The sequence below is a fragment of the Geotrypetes seraphini genome, chromosome 2 (genome assembly GCF_902459505.1).
Source record: "Geotrypetes seraphini chromosome 2, aGeoSer1.1, whole genome shotgun sequence".
NCBI classification, from domain to species: Eukaryota; Metazoa; Chordata; class Amphibia; order Gymnophiona; family Dermophiidae; genus Geotrypetes; species Geotrypetes seraphini.
In genome coordinates, this window is record NC_047085.1 from 101,358,039 (window position 1) to 101,377,000 (window position 18,962).

An 18,962-nucleotide genomic window follows, 5' to 3' on the forward strand; every position below is an offset into this window, starting at 1 on the left:
ATAGAAGCAAGTACAGAATTAGTGACACATGTTAAAAATAGAAATATGTAAATAAAAATGACCAGATACTGCATGCAGTGCAGCACCAGAGAAATATAAAACAGATGCATTTTTTTCCTATGCTGTGCAAACTCTAAAGACATCAGATGTCAGGGATAGTGTTTTGGAAGGGGGTGAAATCAGGGTAATTGCCTTGGGCCTCCAGCCAAAGAGAATCCCAAACCTGTCTAAAGCTGAAAAGATACAGTCTGCTTGTGGACTAGGGACATATGCCTTTCTAACTTCAAATGTGACTTTCTTTAAGTTAGTCTTTGTGGTAGCACAGGCATAGGAGCAGCAGATAAACAACCAAATAAAGGTTAATTATAAAAACTTTATTGCTCCAACCTAGGGTTACCAGGCATCTGGGAAAACCCGGACATGTCCTCTTTTGAGAGGACTGTCTGGGTTCCCAGACAGACTTTCCAAAACTCTGCAGTTTGTCCAGGTTTTGGAAAGCCTTGAACTCTGGCAGCATCTGGAGGGCCTTCAACAAGCAAGTGTGGATGATTTCACATGCATCCACGCATGCCGGAGGCCCTCCAGACGCGACCTAGAGGTCGGGGAAAAAGAGACGCTTTTTGCGGGCATGGTTGGAGGTGGGGTGGGGTTGGAGGCGGAACTAAATGAGGCTGGGACAGAACAGGGCGGGGCTATGAGTCTGGGTTTTCCCAATGTCAAATATGGTAACCTTACTCCAACCAACTTTCTAGTGCAATAGGTGTATCATTCTGGACAAGCAGTGCCCACGAGCCATACAGGAGGAATCTGCTCCAGATTTTTTTTTTCTGAATCCCTCCTACTTCACAGAGGGCTCTGCTGCCCCTTACAGTTAGTTCCAAAGCAGGCAAGTGCCCTTTCTAGAACAGATATGAAGCAGGGGTACGGGAAAACTTCCCAAAGAATAAGTCTGTTCTGCTCTGAAATATTAACAAACATTTTAACCATTGAGTAATCAAATATCAAAACAAATAGTAACATTAATGGAGCTCAAATAATACCTCAGAGAATCTTGACAATAGACTACTCTTCATACACTTAAAGTCTCACTGGCATCCAACCTGCAGGTTTGGATAAGAGCAGGTGCAGGAAATAAATGACAGGGCAGGGGTCCAGAATGACACACCTGTCTAGTAGAAAAGATATTAGCAAGGTAAGAAAAACCTCGAGGAATGGGCATCAACATGGCAGATGAGGTTCAAAGTGGATAAATGTAAAGAGATGCATGTCGATAACAAAAATCTCATGCAAGAATACAGGATGGGGCGGTACTTGGAGAGACCTCCCAGGAAAGGAACTTGGGAGTTCTGATCGACAAGTCGATGAAGCCGTCTACGCAATGTGCGGTGGCGGGAAAAAGGGCGAACAGAATGCTAGGAATGATAAAGAAGGGGATCACGAACAGATCGGAGAAGGTTATCATGCCGCTGTACCGGGCCATGGTGTGCCCTCACCTGGAGTACTGCGTCCAGCACTGGTCGCCGTACATGAAGAAGGACACGGTACTGCTCAAAAGGGTCCAGAGAAGAGCAACTAAGATGCTAAGATGATTAAGGGTTTGGAGGAGCTGCCGTACAGCGAAATATTAGAGAAACTGGGCCTCTTCTCTCTCGAGCAGAGGAGACTGAGAGGGGACATGATCAAAACATTCAAGGTACTGAAGGAGATAGACTTAGTAGATAAGGACAGGTTATTCACTCTCCCCAAGGTAGGGAGAACGAGAGGGCGCACTCTAAAGTTAAAAGGCAATAGATTCCGTACAAACGTAAGGAAGTTCTTCACCCAGAGAGTGGTGTAAAACTGGAACGCTCTCCCGGAGTCTGTCATAGGGGAAAACACCCTCCAGGGATTCAAGACAAAGTTAGACAAATTCCTGCGGAACAAGGACGTGTGCTGGTAGGGCTAGTCTCAGTTAGGGTGCTGGTCTTCGACCAAAGGGCCGCCACTTGAGCGGACTGCTGGACATGATGGACCACTGGTCTGACCCAGCAGCGACATTTCTTATGTTAATGTAATCTCTTTTTCTAGAAGTATTCTTGGGTGCATAGGGAGAGGTATGGCCAGCAAGAAAAAGGAGGTACTGATGCCCCTGTATGAGACCTCATTTAGAATATTGTGTACAATTCTGGAGCCCACAACTTCAAAAAGGTATAAACAGAATGGAGTTGGTCCAGAGGAAGGCTACTAAAAACGTCAGTGGTCTTCGTCATATGGCATATGGGAACAGACTTAAAGATTTCAGTATGTATACGTTTTAGGAAAGTCCGGAGAGGGGAGATATGATAGAGATGTTTAAAAACCTATGTCATCTTTTATACTATCTTCGTTGTCCTTTTCAATAAATTCACTCCACAGTATAACATACAGTCCAGTCTGGACAAAACAGCTTCTAAGTGCCAGTGGGATATCAGATTACCCTCTGAGCAACATAGCTCTAAGGGTTAACTCCTCACTTATCCCGGAGGCACAATCCTCACTGTTCTTATTATATTTTCTTATTATCTTTTATCTTCCTTCTTACTTAATTTACTGCATTTCATATTTCTTGTTAAATCTCCATCCATAACTTCATAAATACTCTCATTCAATATTTTAATTTAATATTTAAATTAACTTAGTTTTCTAGCCATCGCTGTTAATCCCCTCAACCAACACGTTTTGCTCTCTGTATCAAGGCAGTTGGGGAAACTATTTATTTTTCACATCATTCATACAATTACTGGGCAGACTGGATGGACTGTTCAGGTCTTCATCTGCTGTCATTTATTATGTTAATACTGGTAACCCATTAAAATTAAAAATGTAACTTAATTGCGCCATTGCTGGTGATACACCATAAATCCCACCGACTAAGGTCAAAGTTTTGTCGTAGCTGCTTCAGGATGTGATATCCATTTACCAGCTCATTCACTCTGCTCCCATTTTCGGCATCACTAAGTTCCCAAAAATCGGGTTCTGAGGCTTTTTTCTCCCTTTTTGTCTTTTACTCTCTGGAATGCTGTGTGTAGCTTGATCTCAATTGATTGTTAAACCTTATCAAATGTTTAATTGTCAGCAATATCTAGTGTTAGTGAGTGATAATAATTAGAATAATGGCCTATTTGTCCTCCACATGTTTAGTAGTAGAGAAATGGTCAGAGTAGTGAGCTGAAAGCCAGAGATCCCAAGGTTGAAATTTAGGATGGGCAGCTATAAAATTTTGTTTCATGTCTTTATGAGAATTTTCATTTGGCTATTTTGTTATGGGCTGATAATAGTGTGTACTCTTTGGAAGAGGGTGGGCTGTTTTCCCAATGGGGTGCACAAGTGTGCATGCACGATGGCTTTGCACATACATGGTAGGATCATAGTCAGGAAAGAATGTGCACTGTTTCTGAAATAATGTATCCTCCTTCCACATAGTACACACCATTTCCAAAAAGTATTCACTGTTATTGGTAATGACAAGCCACAACATAGAATATATCATTGACATTTCCTATGTCATTTCAAACAACAGCCCATCCCTAGCTAAAATCCTGCCTCTCTTTTATGATTTTGGCAAGTTGCTTCATCTTCCATTGCCTCAGTTATTGAACTTAGACTGTAAGCTCTCTCAGACATGGAAATACTTAACTGTGCTTAATTGCAGCATCTTAAGCTTAGAGTTGGAATTGCAAAACTCAAAACCAACTAAGAAATTATCTTTTTCTTATAGGTCAGTAGAAGAAGGAGAGAGGCCTTTTGCATTAGGAATGCAGTTTGTTTTATTACGAACGCTTGGTAGGTATTAATGTAAACATCCTTTACATATTTTAATACAAAGAACTGGATTATCACTTTAGTTGATATGTCATGTGTCTGATTTTAATTTAGTTTAACAAAAAGACTCTGAATTTGAAAATCAAAGGGTCCAATGTTTTGTGCTACTTTGCCAGATAGGAGATGCTTCTACCCGGTTAAGTAGCACTGACTGGGTTATGCCCAGATTTTCAGTGGCATATAAGTGGATAGTGCGCCTGAAAATTTGGGCAGATTACCGCAGCACTATTTGGTTAGTGCTAGGGACAGTCCAGAAACAGAATTGGGGCAGAGCTGATAATTACCCAGACACTGCTGATATACAGATAAATATCCAGTTAATTTTAGACATCAAAAAGTTAACCACTAGCTATCCTAGTGCTGCCATTGAATATTGGTTCAGTCCCCACTCCGCTTCTTGTGACCCTGGGCAAGTCACTTAACACTCCATTGTCCCAGGTACTGTATTTAGATTGTGAGCCCATTGGGACAGATAGGGAGAAATACTTAGAATGCCTGAAGGTAAACTGCTTTGAATAGAAGTGGTATATAAGAAATGTAAATAAATAAATACCCAGGTTATTCACAGCAGGCTGCCAATTACCCAAATATTTAGTGCCAGTGTTTAAAAAATTCTCTGATCACTACTGGCTGAATATTACTCCCAAACTGTTGATGAGCAGTGAAGTCAATTGAAAAGAAGTAATTCAGTGACCCAGAACATAATTCAACTAAATTATACATAAAGGGGATTATTTTGAAAGACATTTTTAAACTACCCGTATAAGGGGCAATTCTGTATAGGGTGCAAAAACATAGGCACCTAATTTAGTTGACATGGTAAGTACTAAGCACTATTCTCTTAACAGCATCTGCACAGCCAAATCTGCATTTATGTGGCAACATTTAGGTGTGACCACCGGTTTATGGCAGGTGGAAATAACATATAACATAATTTTTAAAATATATACTATAACGCTATATACCTGGTAGTTCGATACAGTTAACAGTTATCTAAAGAGTGAACAGAAATGCATATGCCTAATTCTGATACATCTACACAGGTTAAAGCTGCTCACTGGGATTGTGAATTTCTGCTGCTGATTAGACGGTCTATGGCAGTGGCAGTGTGTGGTGCAGGGGCTAGAACTACAGCCTCATCACCCTGAGGTTCAAATCCCTTGCTGCTCCTTGTGACCCTGGGCAAGACACTTAATCCCCTCATTGCCCCAGGTACAATAGATAGAGTTTGAGCCCACTGGGACAGATAGGGAAATATGACAAAGTGGGTGATGCAGCAGCGAGACCTGGAAACAGCAGAGGGAACCCACAGGAAAACGAGTCCGGTGCAAGCCAACGCCAGGATGAAGGAACATGGAAGTGCACAGAGGACACGGACCTACGGCTGGAGAGATGGTCATACACTAGGGACACGGACCTGCAGCTAAAGAGGCAAGAGAAGATAGAGAGGACAGCGATCGTGGGGGACTCCATCATCAGACAAGTCGACAGCCACATAGCGGGAGGAAGACAGGATCGGCTGGTGACCTGCCTACCAGGAGCCAAGATAGAAGATGTAGTGAGCCGCATCGACAGGATCATCGACAGCATGGAAGAGGAAGATAGGGCGGTAGTGATCCACGTGGGGACAAACAACATAAGCAACAGGAACTACAGCAGGGAAGGACTGAAGGACCAGATCCGGATGCTAGGAGGGAAGCTGAAGACCAGAATGCCGAGGGTAGCATTCTCAGAGATTCTGTCGGTACCCAGGGCAGACGAGAAGAGGCAGACGGAGCTTCAAGCAGTCAACGCATGTATGAGGTGCTGGTGTGAGGAAGAAGGATTCCACTTCGTGTGCAACTGGACGACGTTCTGGGGGAAGAGCAAGCTATACAGGAAGGATGGACTCCACCTCAGAGGAGATGGAACGAGGCTACTTGCAAGCAACAGCAAGAGAGAAATTGAGAAGTTTTTAAACTAGGAAGAAGGGGAAAGCCGACAGTCGACCAAAAGTCGATGGTTCGGGAAATGGTATACCCAGAGGATACCATGCAGGAAGATAGCGGGGAAGACTCACCGGATCATAGGCAAGACAGAAATCCTTACGGATCGAAAGGGACACAAGAGGGAAGGAAATGCAAGAAAGTAACAGGCCGCAAACTCAAGTGTATGTACATGAACGCAAGGAGCCTAAGGAATAAGATGGGGGAATTGGAAGCTATGGCATCATCGGTATCATGGAAACATGGTGGAATGAGGAAAACGTCTGGGACACTGTTCTACCGGAATACAAGCTATACCGCAGAGACAGAGTAGATCAAAAGGGTGGAGGTATTGCCCTATACATCAAAGAGGGAATTGAGTCTACCGGAGAGAACACGCTGGAAATGAAAAATAAGGTAGAGTCTCTATGGGCCAAAATTCCGGGAACAAATGGAACGGAAATGAAGATCGGCATCTACTACCGACCCCAGGGCAGTCCGAAGAAACTGATGGAGAAATGACGGACGAGATTAAATGCAACTGCAAGGGAGGCATCGCAGTTTTCATGGGCGACTTCAATTATCCGGGGATAGACTAGAACCTAGGCAGTAGGGAGACCAAGTTCCTGGATGCTGTGGGCGATTGCTTCCTGGAACAATTTGTCAAGGAAAATACGAGAGGAAATGCAATTCTGGACTAAATGGACTATGAGGACTGGCGCAATGTGTAGAAGTAGAGGGGACGCTGGGAAGCAGTGATCACAATATGATCCACTTCAACCTGGACACAGGGGCAAAACATCGATCCAGAACGACTGCCATGGCCCTGAACTTCCGAAAAGGGAATTACGAAGGGATGAGACTCATGGTGGGGAAGAAGATTAAGAAGAGGATAAGCACTGTAAAAACGCTAGAGCAAGCATGGTGCCTTTTTAAGGACAGAGTCAACAAGGTACAAAATCTATATATACCGCGTATCAACAAGGAATCCAAGAGGAAATGAACAAGGAACTGGCATGGCTCACTGTAGCGGTGAAGGAAGTGATCAGAGACAAAAAGACTTCGTTTAAGGAATGGATAAGGTCAAAAACGGATGAAAACTGGAAAAAGCGCAAACATCATCAAAGCAGATGCCATAAGGCGGTAAGAGGGGGCCAAAAGAGACTATGAGGAAAAAATAGCCAAGGAGGCAAAAAACTTCAAGCTGTTCTTTCGATATATTAAGGGCAAACGACTTGTGAAGGAAGCAGTGGGGCCAATGGATGACCATGGAATAAAGGGAGTGCTAAAGGAGGAGAAAGCCATCGCCGATAAACTGAACACATTTTTTGCGTCTGTATTTACCGAAGAGGATATACACAATATACCAGAAGCCGAAAGACTATATGCAGGAAACGAAGATGGGAAATTGACAGAGTTGACAGTCAGTCTAGAAGAGGTATCAGGCAAATTGATAGGCTTAAAAACAATAAATCCCCGGGACCGGATTGCATCCATCTGAGGGTAATCAAGGAACTGAAAGGGGCTATAGATGAACTGTTCCAACTAATAGTCAATCTGTCAGTCAAATAAGGAAGTATTCTGGAAGACTGAAAAGTGAATGTTACGCCGATCTTCAAGAAAGGTTTGAGGGGAAATCTGGGAAACTACGGACCGGTGAGTCTGACCTCGGTACCGGGAAAGATGGTAGAGACACTGAATAAAGGACCGCTTCATTGATCACCTTGACGGACACAATCTGATGAGGACCAGCTAGCAAAGGAAGATCTTGCTTGACGAACTTGCTGCATTTCTTCGAGGGAGTAAACAGGCAGATAGACAAGGGTGACCCGGTCAACATTGTATATCTGGATTTTCAGAAGGTGTTCAACAAGGTCCCACATGAACGACTACTTCAAAAAATTGCGAGCCATGGAATCGAGGGCGAAATACTCACGTGGATTACAAACTGGTTGGCGAATAGGAAACAGGGAGTGGGGGTAAATGGACAATACTCGGACTGGAAAAGCGTCATGAGTGGAGTGCTGCAGGGTTCGGTGCTTGGACCTGTGCTCTTCAACATATTCATAAACGACCTGGAAATTGGTACCACAAGTGAGGTGATTAAATTTGCAGACGGTACGAAGTTATTCAGAGTAGTGAAGACATAGAAGGATTGCGAAGACCTGCAAAGTGACATAAACATTCTTGAGAAATGGGCTGTGACATGGCAAATGAGGTTTAACATGGATAACTTTAAGGTGATGCATGTCGGTAACAAAAATCTTATACATGAATACAGGATGTCCAGGGCAGTACTCGGAGAGTCCCCCAAGGAAAGAGACTTGGGAGTTCTGGTCGACAAGTCAATGAAGCCGTCCACGCAATGTGCAGTGGCGGCGAAAAGGGTGAACAGAATGCTAGGAATGATTAAGAAGGGGATCACGAACAGATCAGAGAAGGTTATCATGCCGGGCCATGGTACGCCCTCACCTGGAATATTGCATCCAGCACTGGTTGCTGTACATGAAGAAGAGTTCCTATGAGCATCGGAGCAGTGCAGAGCATTCAGTGTGCCAGCCGGTGTTAAAAACTGCGTGCGCAGTTTTGTAAAAGGGGGAGGGGGCTAAATAAGGATATACCAAAATATCCTCCTTTCATAGGGCTGCTGCCACAACTATTCCCTGCTTAAGAGGTGGCGCGCAAGTAGTGTTATTCTTGTAAGGCAGAATCCCGCAGGTTGCTGAATCCCACAGACATTAAAATGCAGTAAAGGATAATGTTTTATGGTACCTTGATGTGTTCACCCCTCCTCTTTTTTTTTTTTTTTCCATTATTTTTTATTTTCAAATTTTACATAAAGTGTACAAAATATTAAAATACAATTGATAACTACATAGTATCACTTTTATATCTAATACATTATATATCTAAATTTGATTTTCCCCCTCACTTTCCCCCCACCCTTTTATTACTTTAATATAATATTTTTAATTTTCAAATTTTACAGAAAGTGTACAACATGTTAGAATACAATTGATGAATATTCAATAACACCTTTATATCTAATACATTATGTTCTAAATAAATTTTATCCCCTCTCCCTCCCCTCACCCTTCTATTACTTTTCATTCCTACATTACATATTGTATAATATATTATAACATATTATGTAGAAATTATTTTCCTTACCCCCCCCTCCATGTGTGTCACATAAAAAGATCCTTAATAAAATTCTACAATAAAATTCTACAAAAATTCTTTTAACTGTATATTCAGTTGTTTTCTAATTTCCGGATTTTTATGATTTTTGTTTAGAAATGCTTTCTGAATTAAATCAATTTCCTGATTTGAGACGAGGAAATGGATAGACAATAAGAATAAGTTGTGCCTATCACAAGTATGATATGAGCCCTCCAGTATAATATATCACTGATAAATTCATTCCCTATCCTATAAAAAGCATTTGTTCTTTAGGTTTTCTTTATTGAAAAAATATATTCGTATTGTTATAGCAATAAGCTTTATTTTCTTTAAACTTGGAGAATTGAATGTGTGTGTTGTAAGAATTTCAACTCTAATAATAATAATAATAATAATAATTTATTTTTATGTATACTGCTATACCAAAAGTTCAAAGCGGTTCACAACAAAGTAAAAACACATTCAATCAATATGTATGAAATACATTAAAACTGTCAAAGTGCATCAATTAAAAGTTAAAAAGCAAGGAGAAATTAAACAGTACAGCAACTAAAATTTAAACATATCAAACAGGTGTGTCTTTAATGATTTTCTAAAATCAGAATAAGAAGTAGCCTCTAAAATAGGTTTTCCAAACCAAATATTCAATTTGGCGGCCTGGAATGATAAAATTCTGTCAAACAACTTCTTATATTGACATGATTTTAGTGAAGGGTAATTAAATAAATTTATTCTACGTGTACTCTTATTAGAATAGTTCAAAAAAAACTGAGAAGCAAGATAATCTGGTAACATCCCCAAAACTGCTTTGTAACAAATACAGGAAAACTTGAACAAAACTCTGGACTCTACAGGTAACCAATGAAGTTTTTAATAAAAAGGGGTAATGTGCTCCCATTTTTTTAGTCCAAAAATAAGGCAAACCGCAGTGTTCTGAATCAATCTCAGTTTTTTGAGTATTTTTTTATAAGTCCCTAAATATATAATATTACAGTAATCTAAAATACTCAAAATAGATGTCTGCACCAGCAAATGAAATGAAGGTTCATCATAAAACTTCTTAATGGTGCGGAGCTTCCATAAAACCGAGATACATTTCTTAAACAGTAGGTCTATATGTTTTTCCAGGATCAGATGTTTGTCAAGAGTTATACCCAATCATACTCTATTTGGGATTTTTAGTGTTGTCTGTTTCATGGATTGTTGGTCATCCGGATCCAGTGTCTCATTTTGTATTTCTGTTTGTCTTCTGAGTTGCTGTGGGACATTTTGTTCTTTCTTTTAGCCCTTATTCCAAGATACACAAGGAGGGGTGACAGTGCAAAGCAATAGGCACAGATTAAAGTGAAGCTGTGCTGGCAAGCATCATATAATGGGGACAGTTTCATAATAGGATGCCTGTATAAAACATCCCCAAAAAAGTGCATAGTGTACCTATTTTGTAAAGGATAATCAAAATACAAGAATGAAAAAAGAAGTACACTCAAGAAACACAAATATGAACAAATCAAGAGAGTGAACTTATACCATATAACTTTCTAATCAGAATCATACACCCAGAGCATTACTCAATATACTTTCATGCCATTACTGGGGTGGTGTATTCATTGGTCGCCGTACATGAAGAAGGACACGGTCCTACTCAAAAGGTCCAGAGAAGAGCGACTAAAATGGTTAAGGGGATGGAGGAGTTGCCATACAGTGAGAGATTAGAGAAACTGGGCCTCTTCTCCCTTGAGAAGAGGAGACTGAGAGGGGACATGATCGAAACATTCAAAATACTGAAGGGAATACACTTAGTAGAGAAAGACAGACTGTTCACCCTCTCCAAGTTAGGGAGAACGAGAGGGCACTCTCTAAAGTTAAAAGGGCATAGATTCCATACAAATGTGAGGAAGTTCTTCTTCACCCAGAGAGTGGTGGAAAACTGGAACGCTCTTCCGGAGTCTGTTATAAGGGAAAACACCCTCCAGGGTTTCAAGACAAAGTTGGACAAGTTCATGCTAAGCTGGTGAGACTGGACTCATTTGGAGCACTGGTCTTGACCTAGGGGCCGCCGCATGAGCGGACTGCTGGGCATGATGGACCATTGGTCTGACCCAGCAGCAGCAATTCTTATGTTCTTATGTTTTATAGATTGTTCAATATTATATTCTCGCCCACTCACATGAATCGTGTTTTCTTTTATCTTTTCGTTGGGTGTTGCTAAAAAGAATTTGGTTTTTTCAGTATTTAATTTCAATTTAAAAGCAGTCATCCAAAGCTCGATCTGATCTAAAATATTTGCTAAAAAATTAATGAAATCAGGTGACAGACAGGTTAACGGAATAACCACAGTGATGTCATCTGCGTAAATATAAAAGTTGAGCTTTAGACTGCAATAAATTACCCAACAAAATAAGGTAAATATTAAACAAAGTCGGAGATAGAGGGGAGCCCTGCGGCACCCCGCAAATGTTGTCCCAACTATAGGATAAATTGTCATTCCTTGAACACCCGGTAGGATATTTTGTCCAGGAAACCTTGGAACCAGTTTAAAACATTTCCTGCAATGCCAATGGATTCCAGACAATCCAGTAAAATGGTATGATCAACGAAATCAAAGGCGAAGCTTAGTTCCAACTGCAAAATCATGGCGCTAGTGCCTTGACTAAAAAGGGTCAGGTCATTTCGAAAAACAGGTTTGTAAATATTAAGGTATTTCTTTTAGAAGTGCTATTTGTATTTAAATGTGCATAAACCACTATTTAAAGGGTCATATTTTAAACAGGCTGGGTATCCATTAGTAAGAGTGGTGGCAAGGCGGTGGCTGCTGCCAGAAGGATGCTGGGCTGTATAAAGAGAGGCATAGCCAGTAGAAGGAAGAAGGTGTTGATGCCCCTGTACAAGTCATTGGTGAGGCTGCACTTGGAGTATTGTGTTCAGTTTTGGAGACCGTATCTGGCAAAGGACGTAAGAAGACTTGAAGCGGTCCAGAGGAGGGCGACGAAAATGATAGGAGGCTTGCGCCAGAAGATGTATGAGGAGAGACTGGAAGCCCTGAATATGTATACCCTAGAGGAAAGGAGAGACAGGGGAGATATGATTCAGACGTTCAAATACTTGAAGGGTATTAATGTAGATCATAATCTTTTCCAGAGAAAGGAAAATGGTAAAATCAGAGGACATAATTTGAGGTTGAGGGGTGGTAGATTCAAAGGCAATGTTAGGAAGTTCTACTTTATGGAGAGGGTGGTGGATGCCTGGAATGCGCTCCCGAGAGAGGTGGTGGAGAATAAAACTGTGACTGAGTTCAAAGAAGCGTGGGATGAACACAGAGGATCTAGAATCAGAAAATAATATTAAAAATTGAACTAAGGCCAGTACTGGGCAGACTTGCACGGTCTGTGTCTTGTATATGGCCATTTGGTGGAGGATGGGCTGGGGAGGGCTTCAATGGCTGGGAGGGTATAGATGGGCCGGAGTAGGTTTTGACAGAAATTTCGGCAGTTGGAACCCAAGCACAGTACCAGGTAGAGCTTTGGATTCATGCCCAGAAATAGCTAAGAAAAAAAAAATTTAAATTGAATCAGGTTGGGCAGACTGGATGGACCATTCGGGTCTTTAGCTGCCATCATCTACTATGTTACTATGAAAACTGGAACATTCTTCCAGAATCTGTTATAGGGGAAAACACACTTCAGGGTTTCAAAACAAAGTTGGACAAGTTCCTGCTAAACTGGAATGTACACAGGTGAGGCTGGACTCATTTAGAGCACTGGTCTTTGAACTGAGGGCCATACTGGGCAGGATGGGCCACTGGTCTGACCCAGCAGCGGCAATTCTTATATTCTTATATGTTATCATTATTAAATAAAGAAAATCATATATACAAATAACGGGGTCCTTTTACTAAGGCATGCAAGCTGTTTTAGCGAGTGCTAAACGCTAACGCATCCATTATAGTCTATGGACGCGTTAGCATTTAGTTTTTTGTTAAAACGGCTAGCGCGCCTTAGTAAAAGGCCCCCAATATTTTGTTGTGATCAATGTTACAGCCTAAAATATTTCTAGGTAGTTGTAAAATAAATAGCTGTTAACAGGTTGATAACTTCCAGGTAATATGTATAACTCCATGCAATGTGTTTTACCCTACACAGTACTTCTATGTAGTATTATACTTCTTCTAGTGCAATAGACACATTCTTGAACACTCAACATTACTAAAATGTTAGGCTGTTGGGAGGTCCTTTAGGAGCTCCTTCAGGTGGCCAGAGCCACAGCAAAACTTTATCCCATGCCTGCTAATTTTAACCAGCTATTTATCCCACCAAAGCTGGATCCCTTGGTGGTGCAGGTACCCAAGTTTACCTCCCTCCCCATTGATGGTGAAGTGGTGTTGAAAATTACCCAGGTGGAGTTTGTTCTAAAGAAATTATTTGAAGCCGTAGCTGCAAGTTTGAAAGGTAATAGCATTTTATGTAGTACATGCTTGCCACTTCAAGTTGCACTATGATCCGGAGGCAGATCCCGGAAGAAATCACCGATTTTTTTTCATGTCTGGATTATATAGCAGATTATATAGCAGATGCTCTGTATGATTTCTTCAGTATATTGAGCAAAATTTATGCATATGACATTTCCACATGAAGAATGCTGTGGATCAGACAGTGGGCAGGGCACTCATCTTCCAAGGACAATTTGCTTTTTGGGAAAGCTTTGGATGACCTCATTGCCAGGATGCAGGATCACACGTATAAGTCTTTACTAGAGAGCAGACTAGGGGTCAACCCGTAGGGGGTCAAGTCAAGGTAATTTTTGCAGCTCTAGGCATTTTCATCAGTGCTCAGGAGGATCTTCGGTCCAGAGATCATTTCAAGAGCATGAGATAGAATTTTGGGGCTGCCAGGTACCCCCAATCTTCAGGATCCTGCATGTTAGTCACCCCCAAGAAGCAGTTATGACGCCAAGGCACAAGCCAGACCTCCACAGATAGGTGGGAGGTTAACGTCCTATTGTGATGCATGGGCGGGGATCACTTAAGACTGAGTATTGGAAATTATTCGAGAGGGATACTAACTTGAGTACTTTTGTCCCCTCCTGGACCTTTTTCGGGACTCTGCAGGAGGGAAACTAGAGAAAGCGAGCACATAGAAACCTTACCAGATGAAGAATCGGGTTTAGGCAGATATTCCATGTATTTTATAGTTCCCAAATGAAATTCAGAAGACTGGAGGCTAATTCTGGATCTCAAGTCGGTCAATGTGGCCTTCCAGATACCCTGTTTTCTCATGGAGATGATGCAGTCGGTCATTCCTTCAGTGGCACCGGGGGAATTTCTTGCTCCTTTGGATTTGACAGGGGCCTATCTGCATATTCCCATTTTTCTGGTGTACAGGAAGTTCCATATTCTGGAGCAGCACTTCCAATTCTCGGCCCTGTCGTTATGGGACTGGCCATGGTGCCAATCAACTTCACCAAGGTGATGATAGTAGCAGCAATACACCTTTGCAAGGCAGGAATACAGGTATATCCATATCTGGATGACTGGCTGATAAGAGTGCAGTGTATGGTCCAGATCCTGCTGAACTGGTCTGGGTGGTCAACTTTTGGAAAAACCACCTGGATCTGATGCAGTTCTTAGAGTATCTGGGCATTCTGTTCAATACAAGGACAGGCCAGCACCAACAGCTTGACATTACCTGCAGTTGGGGGTCAATGGTAGCAACTATAGAGAGAGTTCCTTGGGCAAAGGTGCACTTACGCCCTCTCCAGGATGTGCTCCTATTCTGATAGTGCCTGCAAAGGAATGCATTGCAGGTGGCATCTATCTTAGATGGCGGAGGTGCATCACAGTCTGAATTGGTAGCTGGAGCCTCAGTCACTAGCCCGAGAAGTTCCACTCCACATCTCCCCATGGGTGTTCCTGACTATGGATGCCAGCCTATAATGTTAGGGGGGAAGGGATGGGGAAGTGCTTTGTGAAGTGTGTCCAGTTCAGGGACTCTGAGCTTCCTCCCAGAGAAGGTGGTTGATCAACTGGTTGGAGCTAAGAGACATCCTGGCCCTGCAGGCGTTCGGAAACATACTACAAAACAAAGCCTTGCAAGTATTCTCAGACAATGCAACGGCAGTATCTTTTGTCAATTGGCAGGGGGACACCAAGAGTGCTGCTCTACACTTGAAGCTCTAAGGTTGTTTATGTGGGTGGAGATCCTTTTACTGGCTCTCTTGGCAGCACATGTAGCAGGAATGGACATTGTGCAAGTGGAATTGCTCAGCTGGAAGGTCCTAGATTCCATAGAATGGGTGCTTTCTCAAGAGGTATTTAACAGCATTGTGAGTTGTTAGGGATGCCTGAAGTTCAATTTGATGGTGCCGTCTACCAATAAAAAGGTGGCTCAGTTCTTCATTTGAAGATATGAACCAGGAAGCAATGGCTTGGATGCCCTGGTGCAACCAGGGCCGAAGGCAGAGCTTCTATATGTCTTCTCTCCATGGATCATGATAGGCAGAGTTCTGCAAAGACTAATGTTTCATCCAGGGCTTGTACCAGATTGGCCGAGGCGTCCAGGGTATGCAGATCTCAGCTGTCTACAGAGGGACCAGAGTCTTAGCCTACCGTTCCATCCAGGGTTGATCACACATGGCCCAATCATCCTGGAGGATTTGAAGCACTTTGGTCTTACAGCATGGCTCTTAAGCACGCAGCCTTAATGCATAAAGACTGTTCAGACGTGGTGATTGCCACCCTTCTACTGTCCAAGAAGCAGTCCACATTAGCTGCCTATGCAAAAGCCTGGATGTGTTTCGAGGACTGGGGTGCAGAAAAGAATGAGGATCCGATCATGGCTTTGATTTTTTTGATCCTGACATTTCTGCAGGAGATACTGGAAAAGAGCCTGGAAGTTGGCTCCCCAAAAGTTCAATTAACAGGTCCTCACACCTAGACGTAGCCAGGTTTCTGAGGGGGGCCTTACGCTTGCATCCTCCAGGACATATTCCCTTCTCAATGTGGAATCTTAATCTTGTCTTGCAGGCACTCTCCAGAGCCCTGTATGAGCCTCTGGAGTAGGCATCTATATTGGACCTCACAATTAAAACAACGTTTATATGCTTAGAGCTCCACAGGTGTTGGAGCTATAAGCATTTTCATGCCAAAGTTAGTATCCAATTTTCACTCAAACAGGAAGTTTACTTGCCTGCATTTACACACTTGAGGTTCAAGAAGAGTGACGAAGTCCTGAGATTGTAGGACGTTCACAGGGTATTACTTTGTTGTCTGGAGGTGACAAATGAGTTCTGACAGTCAGATTATGACTTTTTGCTGGCCAGGGCTGCCCACAGGAGCCAACCAGCTTCAAAAGCGACCATTTCAGGATGAAATTTTTTTCTGCGAGAAGCGTCTTCCTGTATACTTAAAGGAGCATTCTGTTGGAAATATGGCTTCCCCCTGGGTGGAGTCTAGATCACTTTTCACCAAGGAAATATGTAGAGTGACTGCATGGTTATTCCTCCATACTTTAATAAAGTTTATAGGGTGGATGTAGCAGTCAAATTGGATACCGAATTTGGATCTTCAGTATTTGCAACATGCTCATCTGTGCCTATTACACTAGAAGGGAAGATTAAGTACTTACCTCAATAATCTTCTTTCTTGTAAATAGGCACACAATTCTTGAAGCCCGCTCTGTCAGATGTTCCTTAGTCTGCTTGCGGTCTCATACATGTCCTTATTACTGGATTCCTTGTTTTTGTCCACTGTCCATTACAGTCAGGAATAGGGGGAGCAACTGCTGTTGGGAAGAGACTATGAAGTATTTTTTCAGAATTCTGACTGTTGTGCAGCTTGCACTCAAGTAAGTGGCTTTTCTATAGTTAAATGTTTAAATATTCATGATTGTTTTGTACTGTATGTTATGATATGAGCAGAACAGACTTGTTTGTCAGGGAGAGTCTCAATACCCTCCCTCTTGTGTTTCTTCTCTAGGGCCGACGATCTGCTTTGATACAAACTGAAGAATTACAGGACAGCCCAGAGTGATGGGAGACTGTAAAAAAATGCTAATGAGGCTCTACACAGAATCTTGTGGGAAGGGAAGAGATAAAGTTTTGCTGTGGCCTCTCCAGGATCTCCCAATGACCTGTTAATATTTTAGTAATGTTGAGTGTTCAAGAATGATGTATACGTACAGTCTCTTCTTTAGTATATGCCTTTTTTATTACTGCTATTTATGTAACATCTTTGTAAATGTAATAACACTGTAATATGTATCATCGCTGTAAATGTACAGTCTCTTCTATTGTTAACCGCATTGAACTTCCATGGTATTGCGGGATACAAGAATAAAGTTATTATTATTATTATTATTATTATTATGCACTAGAAAGAAAATTATCTAGGTAAGTACCTAATCTTCTCTTAATCCACCTAAAACTCTGATTTGTGAGGATTCGGAGAGATACTATATAAGACTGAACATAAAATAACATAACATATGAATAAGGAAAATATACTGTGCAAAATTAGATTTATGTTTGTAATGCTCTGGAATATGAGTAACCAAGCATCTCTTTTGTTTTCTTTCTTTACAGCTTACATTCCTACTCCCATTTACTTTGGGGCTGTAATTGACACCACTTGCATGCTTTGGCAACAAGACTGTGGTGTGCAAGGATCTTGCTGGGAATATGATGTGACATCATTTCGCTTTGTCTATTTTGGTTTGGCAGCAGGTCTTAAATCTATAGGGTTTATTTTTATTTTCCTGACTTGGTACTCCATAAAATACAAAGAGCAGCAGCAGAGGAGGAGATGGAGGGCATCACCTATAAGCACAGTAAGTGAAATGGTTGGCAATACAACAGCTCAGGTAAACTATGCACGGACTAGATCGTGTCCAGCCTTCAGTGCTAGAGGAGAGCAAAGCGAAGAACTGAATCTGGGAAGAGAAATTGACAACATAGCACAGACTTTCCCTGGGCCCTTCTCAGAAGCAATACCTTCCTCGGTTCAAAACACAGTAGAAGAAATTCCTGCTAAGGCCTAGTTCCATGAGGTCAAGATACAAGAATCTAGTTTGGTCAGTTGAATTGAATATGGCGCCTTGTGAAACACCTGTGCCTTTTTTTTTATACCCTGAACATGAGACATTCTAGCCAACAAAACATAATGCAAGTAGCGACAGCATGCTTGAGGGCTGGATTCCTCAAAGTGATCAAAGTTTGTTCTTTCTTCCTTCATAAAATGGAGTTTTTAAAATATTTGTAATTCAGCTGTGCCCATTAATATCCATGCAGTGAGGTTGAGGTATTCTAAACTTTAAAATTCTGTGCACAGCAGTAAATTCTAGGCAAGACATATGGATTAAACATGCCATCACTTTTATTTGTGATCAAAGTTTTAGAGATGAGAACTGTAACTGTGAGATCTGGTATGAAGCACAGTTGAAATTGCCTAAACTATGCAACTTAACTTTGGATGGTTATACCTGTAGCATATTGGTTTACTTTCAAAAATTTTTATTCACCTGAATTTAGAAAGGGACAGCTTGGAGCCATAAATGTATCAGGTATATCATATCCTTAAATTAGTGTTTCTAATATGGCAAAGAGCTGTACCCAGGTTTATTTATTTTTATTTATGTATTTATTAGGATTTATTTTATCACCTTATTGAAGAAATTCTCACAAGGCGGTATACAGCGAAATTAAGGACTCCTTTTACAAAGGTGCGCTAGCGTTTTTAGCGCACGCACTGGATTAGTGCACGCTACCCGAAAAACTACCACCTGCTCAAGAGGAAGTGGTACTGGCTAGCACGCGGAGCAATTTAGCGCACACTATTCCACGTGTTAAGGCCCTAACGCACCTTTGTAAAATGAGCCCTAAGTTGATCATAGGCAATAGAAAATTACAGCAGTAAAAATATTCAAATAACAGTACATAGTATGGCATAATATGCTACTTACAATGTCAATACAGTTTGCTATAAAA

At 41.7% G+C, this 18,962-nt stretch overlaps 1 protein-coding gene across 1 annotated transcript in view; it reads left to right on the forward strand.

The window, feature by feature from the left end:
- SLCO5A1 (solute carrier organic anion transporter family member 5A1) overlaps positions 1–18,016 on the forward strand; it is a 126,953-nt gene extending 108,937 nt beyond the window's left edge. Inside the window, exons 9-10 of the mRNA XM_033932794.1 lie at positions 3,737–3,801; positions 17,562–18,016. Coding sequence (XP_033788685.1) covers positions 3,737–3,801; positions 17,562–18,016 — 520 coding nt within the window. The remainder of the gene's footprint in view (positions 1–3,736; positions 3,802–17,561) is intronic.
- The last annotated feature ends 946 nt before the right edge of the window (positions 18,017–18,962 follow it).